The following is a 15,010-nucleotide window of genomic DNA, read 5'->3' as shown; positions in this document are numbered from 1 at the left end:
TCGTAGGCCCGGCGCCTGGTTTCTTTTGGACCATGGGCCTCGGGTGCTGTTGCACTGCCCGCAGGCTCAACAGCCGAGCCACTCATTACACCTTTCCATCTCTCACCATTCCCAAACCCATCCAAGATAATGTCATTTGTCTGTTTTATTCTTTCACAAAGAACTCGTTCAATAATTCACGTGAGAAAAAAACAACGCACCAAAAACAGCGTTCGCATGCAATCCTGCGGCATCGGGCCACTTTAGCATCACCTCAGGAGCTTTGCTAACATGTCACAGCGTCATCAACATCATCGACATCATTAATGTCAGCAAAAGTACCAAACAGGAGCACTGGACACCTGGCAAGCAGGCAGATGCAAAAGGCAACTTTGTGAAATTAACAAACCAAGCTAAATAACCACTGAGCAGAGTCTGGTTATTTGTTAGAGATTAAATGCTTTGGGGTTTCCAGTCATGACATTGGGTAGCGTCAGGGAATGCAGGTTTGCGGACAGGACAGCAGAGAGGTGAGGGGATTGGGCCCCCCAAATTGGGAAGTCTGGGTTGGGCCCCTAGGGATTGCCCCCACCCCCCCCCCCCCCTATTTAATTGCAGGAACGTCTGAGAGGGGTTCAGTCGCCCCATCAAATCCCCCCCGCCCCGCCTCATCACAGGCTGAGCTGCACGGAGCCCTGCAGATGACTGCTGTACTTTTGCAACAGGGGGCGCACCTCCACCTGCAGAAACTTGGTAACCTGCACACACAGAGACCGCGGGAAATAGGGTCAGAAAGTGTGGTTGAGGTTTGTGACAATGATGCCCTGTGTGCGCCAGGTGGCGCTGTGGTCAGTTGTTTAAAGTTTAGTCGGAAGGTGGCGATTTCAAATTACAAAGACTTCTGGGCAGGATGATGCCGAGTGCAACTGCTGCAAGTTGAATACGTTTTAAGAAATGTACATTGGTAAGTGAAGTACATCACAGCATAAGATCACAATGTATAAAATACAAATTACAAAGGGGAACTTGGACCAGGGTAAATCGTCATTGTGAAATGGAACATCGAATCAACAAAACTATATTGTGGCGACCAGACGCTCAACATAAGATGTACAACCCTAGCACTCCACTGTTGGATGAGGGCTACAATGCTCAGTGAAAGAGTGATGGGTAGGATTGGGTGACTGGGTGTGATGTATGGGGGTGGGCGTAGAGGGGGGGGGGAGGGATCCAACTGGATATCGGATTCATCATCAAATTCCTCCAGTATAAACAAATTTACGGATTCCGATTCTGAGGGTGAGGAGGGGGCCATGCCTGCTGGGGGGCCCGGCCGACGAAGGTGGCGGGGTCGAGCAGCGAGGGCAGCTGCTCGTGCACGGGGGAGAAGTACGCGTCGGCGCGCACGCGCTCCACCAGGTCGTTGTCGCCGCCCTCCTGCTTCACGACGGCGGCCGCCTCCTGGGACAGCACGCGGATCCGCTCGTGGCACTCCTGCGGTGGTCGGTGGGGGGACGGGGATGTAGAGGGGCGGCACTCTTATAGCTGGGGTGGGGGTTGCATTGCATTACAGTCAACATTACAAGGGGCGGCATTGTATGCGGGTGGCATTGGTATCATGGCTGGGAAGGACGGAGGAGGGCATAGGCGTTGTAGCTAGGGGGGAGTCATTGACTGAGCAGGGGGGGGGGGGGGGAACAAGATGGAGGTGCCACACAGCTGTCACTGATTGGCTGAGATGGCATCGGTGGCCGTGGCAGGGAAGTGAGTCATCCTTCAAGGGTTCATCTTACTGCTCCCCTAGAGCCATATTGTGAGTGGGGAGCGGTGGCGCAGTGGTTAACGCGCTGCAATACGAACCCAGCGACCTGAGTTCATTTCCTGTTCATGGCCACCAACACCAGTGACGATTATCTGAACTCGTCCTGGGCCTCTCCTAGATCGACTCAGTCTCAAATGAGTACCTGGTGCACTGTATAAGCTTTGCCACTGGGGAGACAAAGGTGTTAGCCACTCACCCCGTCTTGTGCCGTGCCTGCCTTCATTAGGTGCTTGCTAACAGCACTTGCACCAAAACTCTGTTAAGGCTATAAGGGGGATTTTTGTCTTTGTATTCTCGACTCTTACACTGCCTATAAATCTTTAATTCAGCCGAAACATTCAAACTACCCTCCCAATCTGCTGTGCCCCAAAATTACTAAAAACAGTGCATGGCTGTTATTAAATGGCAGTTTGTTTTTGTCAGTGGGGTAGTTGTATCTATTGGTAAATGCACGACTGCCAACTGCGATAGCTACAAATCACAAGGACCCAACAGCTCTTATCTTGTAGCTACACACCAAAGCCAGTGCGTCACAGGCTGTACCACACCAATTTTGAGTAACATTCGACAAAAAAAACTGTAAATCGACGTTTGGGAACTCCGCTGTAGAGAAATAGGACTTACAACACGTGTCAGTGATATCACAGCGACATCACTAGGACGCTACACATAACTGTTCAGACACTCCTGAAAGTTACTTTCAAGTATGTGCAATGTCATTTAACAAATATTACGTGGCAGCCCAGGGCACACAGCCCAAGGAAGAGGTTTGCTCACTCTCCTCGACTGCCCCCCATGGTCTAGAACTCTCTTCCCCCAGCAGTTAGTCCCGTCAATTACCTACCCCTGTTCAAGTACAGGTTAAACACCTTCCTCTTTTCTTCTGCCTATGACCAACTGAGTGTGTGTCTCTCCCTCTCTCCCATATTCACAAAGAGATCCATAGACTTGTGCCGTTTCCGTACAGCGCTTTGAGATGCGGCCACATTTAGATGCTAGATAAATCCTCATTGTAATTACATTTGTGTAGTTACAACAACCGTGTGTTTTGGGCCATGCTGTCATTAAGGAGGCGGGTTTGTGCAGAGGTCAACGAATGGCCAGCACAGCGGGAGACGAACCCAGGTCGGTTTCGCGTTGGAGTTCGGATGGGGTTAGGTTTCAGCGATTTCCTCTTCGTGAGCTGCATCACTGCATCACTGATCTGGGCGCCCAACTCCTACCCCCCCTACTCTCTCACCCTCCCCTCTCATACCATACCCCTCACCCGCCATGATCCACACTCTTCCTCCCCCTCCTCTCACCCTGCCCCTCACCTCTCAACCTGCACCCTTCGCCTGCCACCACCCACCTTCAACCTCCTCTCAACCCTCACCTCTCACCCCACACCTCCTCGCTCTCTTCTGAACTCGCAACCCCTCACCCTTCCCTCTCACCACACAACCCTCACTCTCGCTCATCCGTCAGCCACCCTCCACCCTGCTCTCCCCACTCACCTGCCGGTCGCCCCCCGCTTTCACCATGGCCATGATGATATTTTCCGTCGCCATGAAAGGCAACTCCTGCTTGATGTGGCGCTCGATTACCTGTTCAGGCGATCGAAGTCACAAGGTCACGAGGTCATGTGGTAGTGAAGTCACGCACGCACGGGCACACACACGTGGGCGTATGTGAATACACCAAAAACACCACTCCCACGCATACACACATTTTCACAAAATGACACACAACACAAAGATCCCCCATATACCCTTAACGGGCTGTTGGGGCAAGTGCTGTTAAGCGAGTAGCTATGAAGGCCGGAACGGCACACGAGGGGGTGGTGTGGCCATCACCAAGCCTGCCAACCTCTCTCCCCAGTGCTGATGTTTATACGCCACACCAGGTACTATTTTTTAAGGCCGAATCAACCTAGGGGAGGCCCAGGATCGGTTCAGATATTAGCCATTAATGTTAGCCATGAGCAGGAACCGAACACAGCTTGCTGGGTTCGTGGCATTGTGCGCGAAACACTACACTTCCGCTCCCGAGTACACACGTACTCACGAAGTCACAACAACAACCATAACCACCATTCGCCACTAAGTGGCGGTGACAGTCACCACAGTCCTTGTGTCAGGCTAGGTGCACTTTGAAACCACATGAAGTGTCGAAGGCTTGCTGATGGGAGGTCACGGGACAAACCCAGGTACCATGGGTTGACTGACTGAGATGACTGGTAAATGCACCAGCTATGCCCCCTACTGTGCCAACTTGCTGTGTTTCAGCCGCCCGATGCTCCACTGTATGCTGAACTTCTTTCGCACCGTACATAGACAACTGTGCTAATCGGAGGGAAACCAAACTAAACAGAAAAAAGCAGTTCTAAAGAAATGAGTTTTCAACCTAGATTTAAAAGTGCATAGCACCAGTGGCTTCCTAATAATCGGAAGGACGAGCATTCCAGACGACCACAGAAGCGCATCTGAAAGGGTGCGATGTAGTGACAGTCTTTTTTAAGGTTAGCCAAAAGCCGCTATACGAAAGTCACGCTCACACCTTGGGGTAGACCACCAGCCCTTCGCCCACGTTCTGCAGCGTGCTGAGGATGATGTCGGTGGTGAGAAACGCTTCCGGGATGCAGATCCGCCTGCGGAGACGCGGCCACGCAGCTTATCAGCAGGAGCCATGGCTTCGCACCTCGTCATCGCCGGCATCATCGTCGTCCTTACAACCACTGCCAGTATCATCATTTACGCTACCAGAATCATCGTCGTAATAATCATCCCAATCAGCACATCATAAGCGTAAAAAAAAGAAGAGGAATTGTTATCATAACCGCTGCCAGTAACATCATCACTTTGAGAAGAATCAATACTTCCTGTATCATCACTGCCAATATCATTCACTTCCAGAATCAATGCTACCTGTATCATCATCATCACTGCTGGTATCGTGATCATTACAATCGATACAAGTATCATCACCATCAATACCAATACTGCGAGTAGTCTCAACATCATTACATGACCCCAGCCAACCCGACCTGACCAGACCGCAGCCGCCCCGACCTGTTGGCGCTATCGTCGAGCGTGCGCTCGAACCACTGCGTGGACGCCGTCTGCAGGGGGTCCATGACGAGCGTCATGAGGTGGCGTGCCAGGCTGCAGCAGCGCTCACTCCGCATCGGGTTCCGCTTGTACGCCATCGCGCTCGAGCCTGCAGAGGGGGAGAGCCACGGGAGCAGACAGGGAGCCGTGGGGGGAGCAGAGGGGGGGGGGGGGACAGAGGGGAACAGGAGAGCAATAGGACAGCAGAGGGGGGCAGCAGAGGGGGAGCAAGGTGGGAGCAAAAGGGGGGGGGAGTGGGGGAGAAGCAGAGGAGCAGAGGGGGTGGGGGATAGAGGGGAGCAGTGGAAGAGCAAAAGGACAGCAGAGGGGGAGCAGAGAGGGAGCCGAGGAGCAGCAGGGGAGCAGCGGGGGAGAGTGGGAGGAGCAGAAGTGGAGCAGAGGGTACGCATAGGGAGGAAGCGAAGATGGAGCAGAGTGGAAGCAGCGGGGGAGGAGCAGGGGGGAAGCAGAGGTGAGAAAGGGGAAGAAAGAAAAATGTGGGCACACAGGGAGGACAAGGGGAGTATGGAGTGCGGAGGAGAAGAGGAAAATATTGGATAGATGGGACCATGGGACAGGTGGGCGGGGGAAGACAGGGGGATGCATGAACCTGGTTTAATGGGTGGCCGAAACCCGGCATAGTACCCAGCATAACGGCGTCTCCAACGCGGCCATTATAAATCTTCTGTGCCAGCCAGTCACTGCTGGTGAACTCGTGTACCGCGTAAATGTCCATGTGCGTGCGTGCGTGCGTGATGTGTGTGTGACGCGGGCGACATGAAGCCACGAGACTCACCGATCTGATCCTTCTCAAATGGCTCCTCCACCTCCTTGAGGTGAGCCAACAGGCGGATGTCTGTGCAAATCTGGCTCCAGGAGCAAAGGGTGCACGAGCGAGTGCGTGCGCGCGTGAATGTGTGCGTGAACACGTTTTCAAAAGGAAGAGGGGGAAGAAGAGAAGCAGCGTGGAGATAAGTGATCGCATTGACAGGTGGGGTTTTGATGGATCACAGACATCATCATGTGCTGCGCTAGAAGGCGCTAATGAGATGGACTAGCATTGGAAGATACAGTGGGTGAGATGTTAACTCCCTGGCCTGGTATAAAGCAGTTGTGGGTTCAATCCCGACCCTGACGCCTTATATTTGGAGTTTGCATGTTTTCCCTCCACATTTAGAAACGTGCGTTTAGAGTATTTGGCTGCTATAAATTTCCACGTGAAACGCCACTTCGTTGAGCTATCATTTGTGTCCAGGTCACTTCTGAAAAAGAGTTATATAGCTCAGTGGGCTTTACCTGGTAAAATAAAAAAAGTTTTTTTACACCACATCACTACTTTAGAAGTCACTTCAACATGGCATTTACCCACACTGGGTGCCCGGAGCTAAGTGAGGTCGCCCAACGTTGACCCCGCAGAGGTCACCACAAAGGTCACCACAAAGGTCACCTTATGCACAGAGGCGCCCAGGCTCGCCAGCGTGGCCATGATGTCCACGTCCACCTTGCGGCTGTACGTCTGCCCCGTGATGAGCAGTGCCCTATCGTCGCACGACCATCATCAGCATCGTCGTCTTCTTCAGCAGCAGCAGCATTAACAGCATCATTACCAGAGGCAGTAATAGAAGCAGTATTATCACCGTTGTTATAAGCAGCACCCTCAACGTCTTAATAATCAGCACTAAGTAAGTATTATTAGCAGCAGCGGCGGCATTATCAAAATCAGCATCATCATTGGCAGCAGCATTTGTAGCATCGTCGTCAGCAACAATTACATTGTCATCACATGCAGCAACAGAAGACATAATTATCATCAGCATCAGCAGCAGCTTCATCCATCACCCATCAATCGGGTTCATTATTATCACCAATATTCGTGTTGACAGCATTGTTAAGAGTGGCAGCAACAGAAGTCAAAACAAGAATAGCAATAGCAACATCATAATTGACATCAATCAGCAGGAACTCACTTGTCAAATCCGGCCAACTTGGTAACCAACTCATCCAACTTCTCCACCTGAAGCGACGGCCGATGATGTCAAGCAAATGTGGACCAAGTGATCGAACCACAGGACCACCCGATCAGATAATAGACGTTAGGCAAGCAATGATTCACAAACTCCAAGTCCATTCTCATGCTCACAATACATCCAACCGGATCGCGCACTTAACAGTTATTTACTACGTAGAGAATAATCCATCTTATGGGTTCAGACACCATTGAGCGGCTCTCCAAACTAAACTTAAAGGGTGGCGAAATATTAACGACCTCGCCTGGTATACAGAAAGTCGTGGGTTCGATCCCGACTCTGACGCCTGCATACTTGGAGTTTGCATGTCTCTCTTCCTGTGGTCGTGTGGATTTTTTCTCCGGATCCTCCGTTTTTTTCCTCCACATTTAGAAACATGCGTGAAGAGTATTTGGCCGCGATCAATTTACACATGATAAGCCACTTCTTTGAGCTATCATTTGTGGGCAGATCGCTTCTGAAAAAGAACTAACTCAGTAGGACTTACCCAGTAAAAAAAACAATTGCTTCGAAGTCTTATACAGTTATAAACTCGTCCGCCGCTTTTCAAACACGACACAACGCAATTACGATGAAAGGCGATCACAAAAGTGTGGGCAACCGGGAAGACAATGACTGAACGGACAGGTAAGCGAACGGTCAAGCTGAGCGAACGAGCAAATGGGCGATCGTGGCCAAGCTGGGCCAGTGCGGGGCGCCACCTTGTCGTGATCCCCGTTGAAGAGCTGCAGGAAGCTGGCCTGTGTCCCCGTCGTGCCTTTCACCCCGCGGAAGCGCAGCTCCCCCCGCATGCGCTCCACACTGTGCAGGTCGCTCACCAGGTCCTGCAGCCACAGGCAGCAGCGCTTGCCCACGGTCGTCAGCTGGGCAGGCCTGCGCGCGTACGCACGCGGGGGTGAGCGAGGGATGAGAGCGACGGGTGAGCGGGGGGGTGAGCGGGGGGGTGAGCGGGGGGTGAGCGGGGGGGTGAGCGGGGGGGTGAGCGGGGGGGTGAGCGGGGGGGTGAGCGGGGGGGTGAGCGAGGGGGTGAGCGAGGGGGTGAGCGAGGGGCGAGAGTGGGGTGAGCGAGGCCATGGGCTTGCGAGGCGGTGGGTAAGCGGGGCGGTGGGTGCGTGAGGCTGTGAGTGAGCGAAGCTAAAAGTGAGCAAAGCCGGGGTGAGAGAGGCCGTGGGTGAGCGAAGCCGAGGGTGAGAGAGGCTGTGGTGAGTGAGGCTGTGAGGGTGCAAGGCCGTGTGTGTGCCGGCTGTTCTATGCTCACTGGAAATGCGTAAACCCCAGCGTGGGCAATGCGGCATGTTTCTCCGCGAAGCGACTGAGACGATCGATGACACGTGCCAACTGAAGGAAGCAGACAGGTCACACACGCACACAAAGATCCCCCGTATAGCCTTAACAGACTGTAGGTTCAAGTGCTGTTAGCGAGCACCTATGAAGGCCGGAATGGTACACGAGGGGGTGGGTGGCCAGCACCACGCCCGACCGCCTTAGTCTCCCCAGTGGCAATGTTTTTATCCACAGCACCAGGTACTCATTTGAGGCTGAGTCGACCTAGGGGAGGCCCGGGACCGGTTCAGATTATCGTCACTGGTGTTGGCCGCGAGCGGAAATCAAACCCGGGTCGCCAGGTTCATAGCGCAGCGCGCTAACCGCTACACTACCGCTCCCCACACACACGCACACACACACACCGATGAACACACATACGTACATAAATAATTACACAAGTATGTACAAAGATCCCCCGTACAACCTACACTAATTGTTTTACCAAGTACTGTTTAGCAAGCAGCCATTAAGGCCAACACGGCGCATAACGAGGTGGTACGGCTAGGATCACGCCCGGGCCGACTTTGTCTCCCCAGGGGCTGATGTTTGCACACCGCACCAGGCACTCAAAACCGGGACAACGGAGGGAAATGGATCATCACACGCCCAACACGTGCAAAAAACACAACCCGTCAGCGCATCACGTGGCAGCGATGCAAAACACGGAGGTAGTGCGAGGGGTGTCAAAACAGAAAAGACTCACTTTTGGTAGGAGGATGTCAAAGGCATCGCGTATCACGATCAGGTCCTGAAGGTTAAAAAAAACACAAGAAAAGTCATTAATTTGAGTAGGGAGATCGAAACTAGCCAGATATACACGCTCACACACACGTGCAGAGACACACTGCTGAGTTTTGTGGTGCGCATCTGTGATCTGCAGCTTTATAGGTAAGGATTGCTGGATCAGACACGAGATTTGTGAAACTCCTATACCTTCGAGGCTGCGAGGTAGCCAGTTGATGGCAGTAAAGAAACTGTATTCTTGAATGGTAATTAGCATGGCACGCGGTGGCAAGATGATAACTCCCTTGACCAGTATGCAGAAGGTCGTGAGTTTTATTCCGACCCTAACACCTGTATATTTGGAGTTTGCGTGTCTCTTTCCCCGTGGTCGCATGGATTTTTCTCCCGGACCTCTGGTTTTTCCCTCCGCATTTAAAAACTTGCGTTTAGGGTATTTGGCTGCTATAAATTTCCACATGATAAGCCACTTCGTTGTGTTATCATATGTGGCCAGGTCGCTTTTGGAAAAAAAAGAGCTAAATAGCTCAGTGAGCCTTACCTGGTAAAATAAAAATATATATCGTGTGGCACTTTGTGAGTGTTATCCCCCCCCCACCCCCCTCCATGTTGCGCCTGCATTCAATAAAACAACAGACGAAATTACTATGAGCAGCATTATTGCAGGAAAAGAGATGACAAACCTGTCGAGATACAAATGAGTGAGATGAAAGCGAGATGAACAGGAGATGAACAGGAGATAGATGAGAGAGCTGGAGGCAGACATTATGACACCGCGTTGCAATGTGATATCGTAACATAACGCCACGTGGCTTGCCGGCACACGCCAATTTTGCTATGTGGGCTGCTGGCGAATATATTCGAAGAAGCCCGCGTAGCACTCGTGCCCCACAGCAGTAAGGGCCTTGGTTTGATTCCCAACTCCAGATGCCTTTCTGTGTAGAGTTGGCATGTTTTTTTTCCCCGCTATTCTGCATGGGTTTCCTCTGGGTTCTAGCTAAAAAAAAGGAAACATACAATGCAACTGATATTGGTCAAACAAGCCAATGATAAAAAATGTACCTGCAAAAATTACTCTAATTGGCATTTACACATCTCGCAAAATCACCCCCGTTGAGTAAACGTGGCAGGACCCTCTTGAAAATAATTTGAAGCTTCTCTGGAAAAACAAACATAACAATAACATCAATAATTTTTTTGTTAAAACTAAACTATTTTTATTTTACCAGGTAACACCCACTGAGCTGTTTCGCTCTTTTACAGAAGCGACCTGGCCACAAATGATAGCTCAACAAGGTGGCTTATCGTGCGGCAATTTATAGCACCCAAATACTCTAAATGCACATTCGTTTCTAAATGTGTTGAGGAATAAACCGGAAAATCCATGCAACCACGGGGAGATACACGCAAACTCACACATAGACAGGCACCAGGGTCGGGATTGAACCTATGACCCTCCTGTATACCAGGTGAGGTGGTTAACATCTCGCCACCAATTCACCCACATTGATTTAACGACGATTTCACAATAAACGACGATTTAACGGTACCGTGTTGTCGCCCACGTAACAGGACGTGGCGCCCAGGTGGATGATGGGGGCCGCGGTGGGGCAGGTGTGTGCGAAGGTGTGCACGTGCGCCATCACGTCGTGTCGACACCGCCGCTCCTCCTCGGCCGCCATCGCCCAGTCGATGTTGTGGAGGTTCGCCTCCATCTCTGCGAGCTGGACGTCGGTGACGGGCAGGCCTAGCGTCTGTGTGATGTTGGTGATGGTGGTGGTGATGGGGTCGGGAGAGGCAATGTGGAAGAGGGGGTGGGGGAAGGCGATGTGAAAGAGGATTTGATGCGGGAGGAGAGAGAATAAGACGAGCACTTGGCACGCATATACACAAGCACACTCACACGTACCGGTATATACACGCATTCCGATATACACTGTGCTCATCATCATTAGCCATTATCTATCTACTGCTGGATTATGCACACATAATTTAGAAACATCTGCCCTGTACCTCAGTCTACAGTACAGTACATACAATATGGTTTGTCAGGTAATAGTCTGTACCAGCCTTTTGGATTTTAACTAGGAGCATTTGTTAAAGCTTGGAAATTCTACATCTGTTTCGACCTTCCTAGGCTTGGATAATTCCGTGTATAGACAAAGATCCCCTCTATAGCCTGCACAGACTGTTGGGGGCAAGTGCTGTTCGGGACCACCTATGACGGCTGGCACAGCACACGAGGGGGTAGGTGGCCGCACCATGCCCATCCGCCTTTGTCCCCTAGTAACCGTGGTTACACACCACACCAGGTAATCATTTGAGGATGAGTCGACCTAGGGGAGACCCAGGAATGGTCCAGATAATTGCCACTGGTATTGGTGGTGGCCATGAGCGGGAAACAAACTCAGGTCCCCGGGTTCGCTAACTACACTAGAACATGCGCACTCACACATGGACATAAGCATTTATGCACCAATACGTTTACCCAGGTAAAAACATGTTCTCTATAGCCGTACATGCCTGTTGGGGCAAATGATGTTTGCGAGCACCTATTAAGGCTGGGCACAAAAAAATGGTGCGGCCAGCACTTTGCCTGACCACAATTGTCGCCTTACTGGTGTTGGTAATCCACGCCATGCTCTTTTTAAAATTATATTCTGGATGCATTTATAGGAAAAATGTATCACAGATATTAAAATATTTTGTTTATTAAGTTATTCTATCTAATTCGTGTAGTGTATTCCCACTATTTACTGTAATGACCATATCATTAGCAAATCAGCCATGGTTAATATTTATCCCCATTTTTTATCAGAATAAATATAAGCATAACCAAGGTCATGTACGACATGGCCTAATAAACAAGTGAAAATATCTGTTGAAGGGACAAAGCTTTGAAAACACAACAATATATTTATTAAAATACAATTACCCTTGGCAGTTATTGAAGGCTGACTGGGACCAAATTAATTCAAGAGGCAAAGGAGAGTCTTTGGAGTGCTTCTGAAAAACTGAACTTGATAATGAAAATGTATTAGTACCAAATTGCCTGACGGAAATGTGTTATTCGTGTACTTATTACCTGCTATCACATATGGATCACAAACATGGACATTGACAAAGACGATGGAATCAAAAGCTGAAAAGTGTGAAGAGCATGGAGACATGAATGCTTGGGATGACACAGAGACAGGAAGAGCAACGCACGGATTAGAGAACAAACACACATTGTAGACATCACACTGTTGTTAATAAAGGGGCTTGGACAGGACACGTCCCCAGAAGGGATGATGTATGTTGAACTTCTTTCTCACTGTACGTAGCCAATCGTGCTAATCGAAGGTGCAGGGGAAAAGGACAACAAATTAAATAAAAGTTATAAATAAATTCGTTTTAAATCCAGATTTTAAAGCACATAGCTCCCCCAGTGGCGTCCTAATATCGGAAGAGTGTTCCAGACAACCGCAGAATCGCATCTGAAAGCGCGCGATGCGGTGATCGTCTTTGTTCGACGGTTAGCCAAAAGCCACTGCTGCGAGGATAACCGGAGTGTGCATGACTGTTTCATGCTTCTTGATCGGTGGTCGAGTCCTAACGGTGGGGTGGCAGCCAAGGGAGGGAACGCGCTCAAGAGGACGTCCACCACGGAGATAGATGAAATCAGTTCATGTGCAGGAGCTTGATGGATTGTTGCATCACAAGTCTGCTCGGGAAAGGCCTTGATTGCACAAAGTTAATCCTGAATAATGTTTTTTGGAAGAACATATAAACTGTCATCCATACGAACGTTTTTTGTATAGTTTTAAATCAAAGAGGATTTAAATACATGAATAAAAAAAGTGGAAAAAAGCCAGTGACAGACGAGAGATAGACACAGAATGCTGCCCCAGGGTCTGGTGCGCATGACCTCAAACCACGCGGAGCTAAATCTGGCAGCCTGACTGCCAATTTCAGCAGCTACATTTTCACTGTGGTCATAGGACTTGCCTTAAGCGTTAGAAAGTTTTGAGTTAAAAACCTCTAGTATGCGATCGACTTACGCCAGCTATAGCTAAGTTACTGCAGCATTGCTGGCTCAAATTAGTTCATTATGAATAAGTTAGAATTGTAGTTGAACCTTGGTCTGAAACAACGCCACCACGATTGTCACCATCACCATCATACTATCACAATACATTAATTAGCATCACGATGTGGTGGTACATCATCAAACAGTGGTTGTCCTATTTTGAGAGACCGCCTGTCATGGGGAATGTGGACTTTCTATCGCCAACTCTGGGCAGCGACATCTGTCACCGGGCACCCCTCTGGACCTCACGGTGGCGCTGCGTAAACAAGTGCCGCTTGCGAGCCATGCCCATTAAGCCATGCCCATTGACATTCCCACTGCCCTGCCAACTGCACTGCCCCATACCATGCCCACCGCCTACGCCCATGTCATCCAGGCCACGTCTCATGCACTGCCACCGACGCCTAAGCCTTGCCCTCCAACTGTGCCCTCTGCCTTGCCCAGGTTGCCCATTCGATGCCCGACTTCCACCGTCACGTCCACTGCCGTTTGGTTCCTCAGTCGCATGCAGTGCCACCCACGCCTAGCGTTGCCTCCTCTGTGTCTCTCCCTGTGCCGCTCCTCATGCATTGCCGTGCCCTCCCCACCCGACTGCCTTGCCCCAGTCACCCACCTGCTGAGCCCGCGCGAGCAGCAGCCAGAGCCGGCGCCACGTGGAGAATTTCTTCTCGTCGCCGAAGTTTCGCGCCATCTCCGGGGACGCGTAGCGGCTCACGAGGGGCGAACGGTACTCGGCGTGAGTCTCGCTCATCCCTGCCTGAGGCACGAGACAATTGGGGGGAAGACAAAGTTGGGGGCCTTAGAGGTGAGGTCCGGGTGTCTACACGGGGGACCAGGAGGAGATCGAGTGCGACTGACGTGCGCCGGGAGTATTTTTGTAGCAGCGGTCACCTCTGACCCCCGGTAAGAAGGGGGGGGTGGGGGTGGTTAGGGAACAGGAAGTGACGTAACCCACGGGGAGGGGGAAGTGATTGCCATGGGAATGTGACGAAAATAAACGCGCTTCGCCGAGGTTACGCGATATAATATTTCACGATACAATGTCAAATATCGCGATATTACGACTACCGCGATATCACTGTTCACGATACTGTGTAAAATATCGCGATATTACGATTGCCGCGATATCATCGTTAAAAATAATGCGTCGAATATCACGATATGACGATTACCGCGATATCACAGTTCACGATACGACGTTCCACATCGCGATATTGCGATTACTGCGATATCATATCTCACGATAAAATACGACGTTACATATCGCGCTATGACAATTACCGCGATAACATAGTTCACGATACGATGTTAAATATCGCGATATGACGATTATCGCGGATTCGGTTTCCCACCATTCGGTAAAGTGTATTTCTTGCTATGGAAACCACGAAAAAAAATCGTGCTCTGCACACACGATTTATTTAACGGTGCGATATTAAATATCACGATACGACGATTATCGCGATATTAAAACACATGTTACTCCGTGCAAGTGGTTGTTTAACTTTCTCATCGTCGCGTGCTTTTCTGTACTGCAAGTAGGAATATATATGTTGCTTAAACGTCCTTGTACTTGCAAGTTCACTCTTGCAAGTTCTTTTCTGTACTGCAAGTAGGAATATATATGTTGCTTAAACGTCCTTGTACTTGCAAGTTCACTCTTGCAAGTTCACTCTTGCAAGTTCACTCTTGCAAGTGAAGAAATGTTCTCTCTCCATGTCTCTCTCGCTCTCTAAAGGGTCTCCAAATGTGCTCTCTCTGTCTCTTTAAAGAGTCTCTATCCAGAGACTCCCTCTGTTCATCCCTAGGGGGGGGGATTTCCTCCCATTCTCGAGTCGTTAATTCTTCCATGAAGTCCGTCTCTATCTCTCCCTTTCCACATATTTTCTGAAGGGTCTTCATCTTTCTATCCTTCTTCGTTGTGTCCTGAGAGCATTTTTCTTCTCTCCATCTC

General features: G+C 50.3%; 1 protein-coding gene across 1 annotated transcript; it reads right to left on the bottom strand.

Annotated features, from left to right (window-relative positions):
• Positions 1 to 127: 127 nt before the first annotated feature.
• ADSL (adenylosuccinate lyase) lies at positions 128 to 13,985 on the bottom strand. Its single transcript, XM_032978138.2, has 13 exons — positions 13,670 to 13,985; positions 10,535 to 10,738; positions 8,947 to 8,991; positions 8,176 to 8,255; positions 7,619 to 7,790; positions 6,858 to 6,904; positions 6,338 to 6,428; positions 5,687 to 5,756; positions 4,852 to 4,999; positions 4,340 to 4,430; positions 3,298 to 3,387; positions 1,297 to 1,473; positions 128 to 737 (listed from the first exon to the last, which is right to left on the bottom strand). Exons 1-13 carry the CDS (start codon positions 13,805 to 13,807, stop codon positions 651 to 653), a joined length of 1,440 nt encoding a protein of 479 aa, XP_032834029.1. The 5' UTR covers positions 13,808 to 13,985; the 3' UTR covers positions 128 to 650.
• Positions 13,986 to 15,010: the final 1,025 nt, after the last annotated feature.

Source organism: Petromyzon marinus, chromosome 3, assembly GCF_048934315.1.
Source record: "Petromyzon marinus isolate PM22_M1 ecotype Great Lakes invasive population chromosome 3, UKy_Petmar_22M1.pri1.0, whole genome shotgun sequence".
NCBI classification, from domain to species: domain Eukaryota; kingdom Metazoa; phylum Chordata; class Hyperoartia; order Petromyzontiformes; family Petromyzontidae; genus Petromyzon; species Petromyzon marinus.
The sequence above is the reverse complement of the archived record's forward strand: the minus strand, read 5'-3'. Positions and strand labels throughout refer to the sequence as shown.

Bases quoted from the DNA above. Each gene is read 5' to 3' on its own strand.
- ADSL (XM_032978138.2), bottom strand. From the start codon at position 13,807: ATGAGCGAGACTCACGCCGAGTACCGTTCGCCCCTCGTGAGCCGCTAC. The intron at 8,256-8,946 runs GTGAGTCTTTTC...TGCTTCCTTCAG, and splicing joins TTGACATCCTCCTACCAAAA to TTGGCACGTGTCATCGATCG. The intron at 6,429-6,857 runs GTGAGTTCCTGC...GTGCGACGATAG, and splicing joins AAGTTGGCCGGATTTGACAA to GGCACTGCTCATCACGGGGC.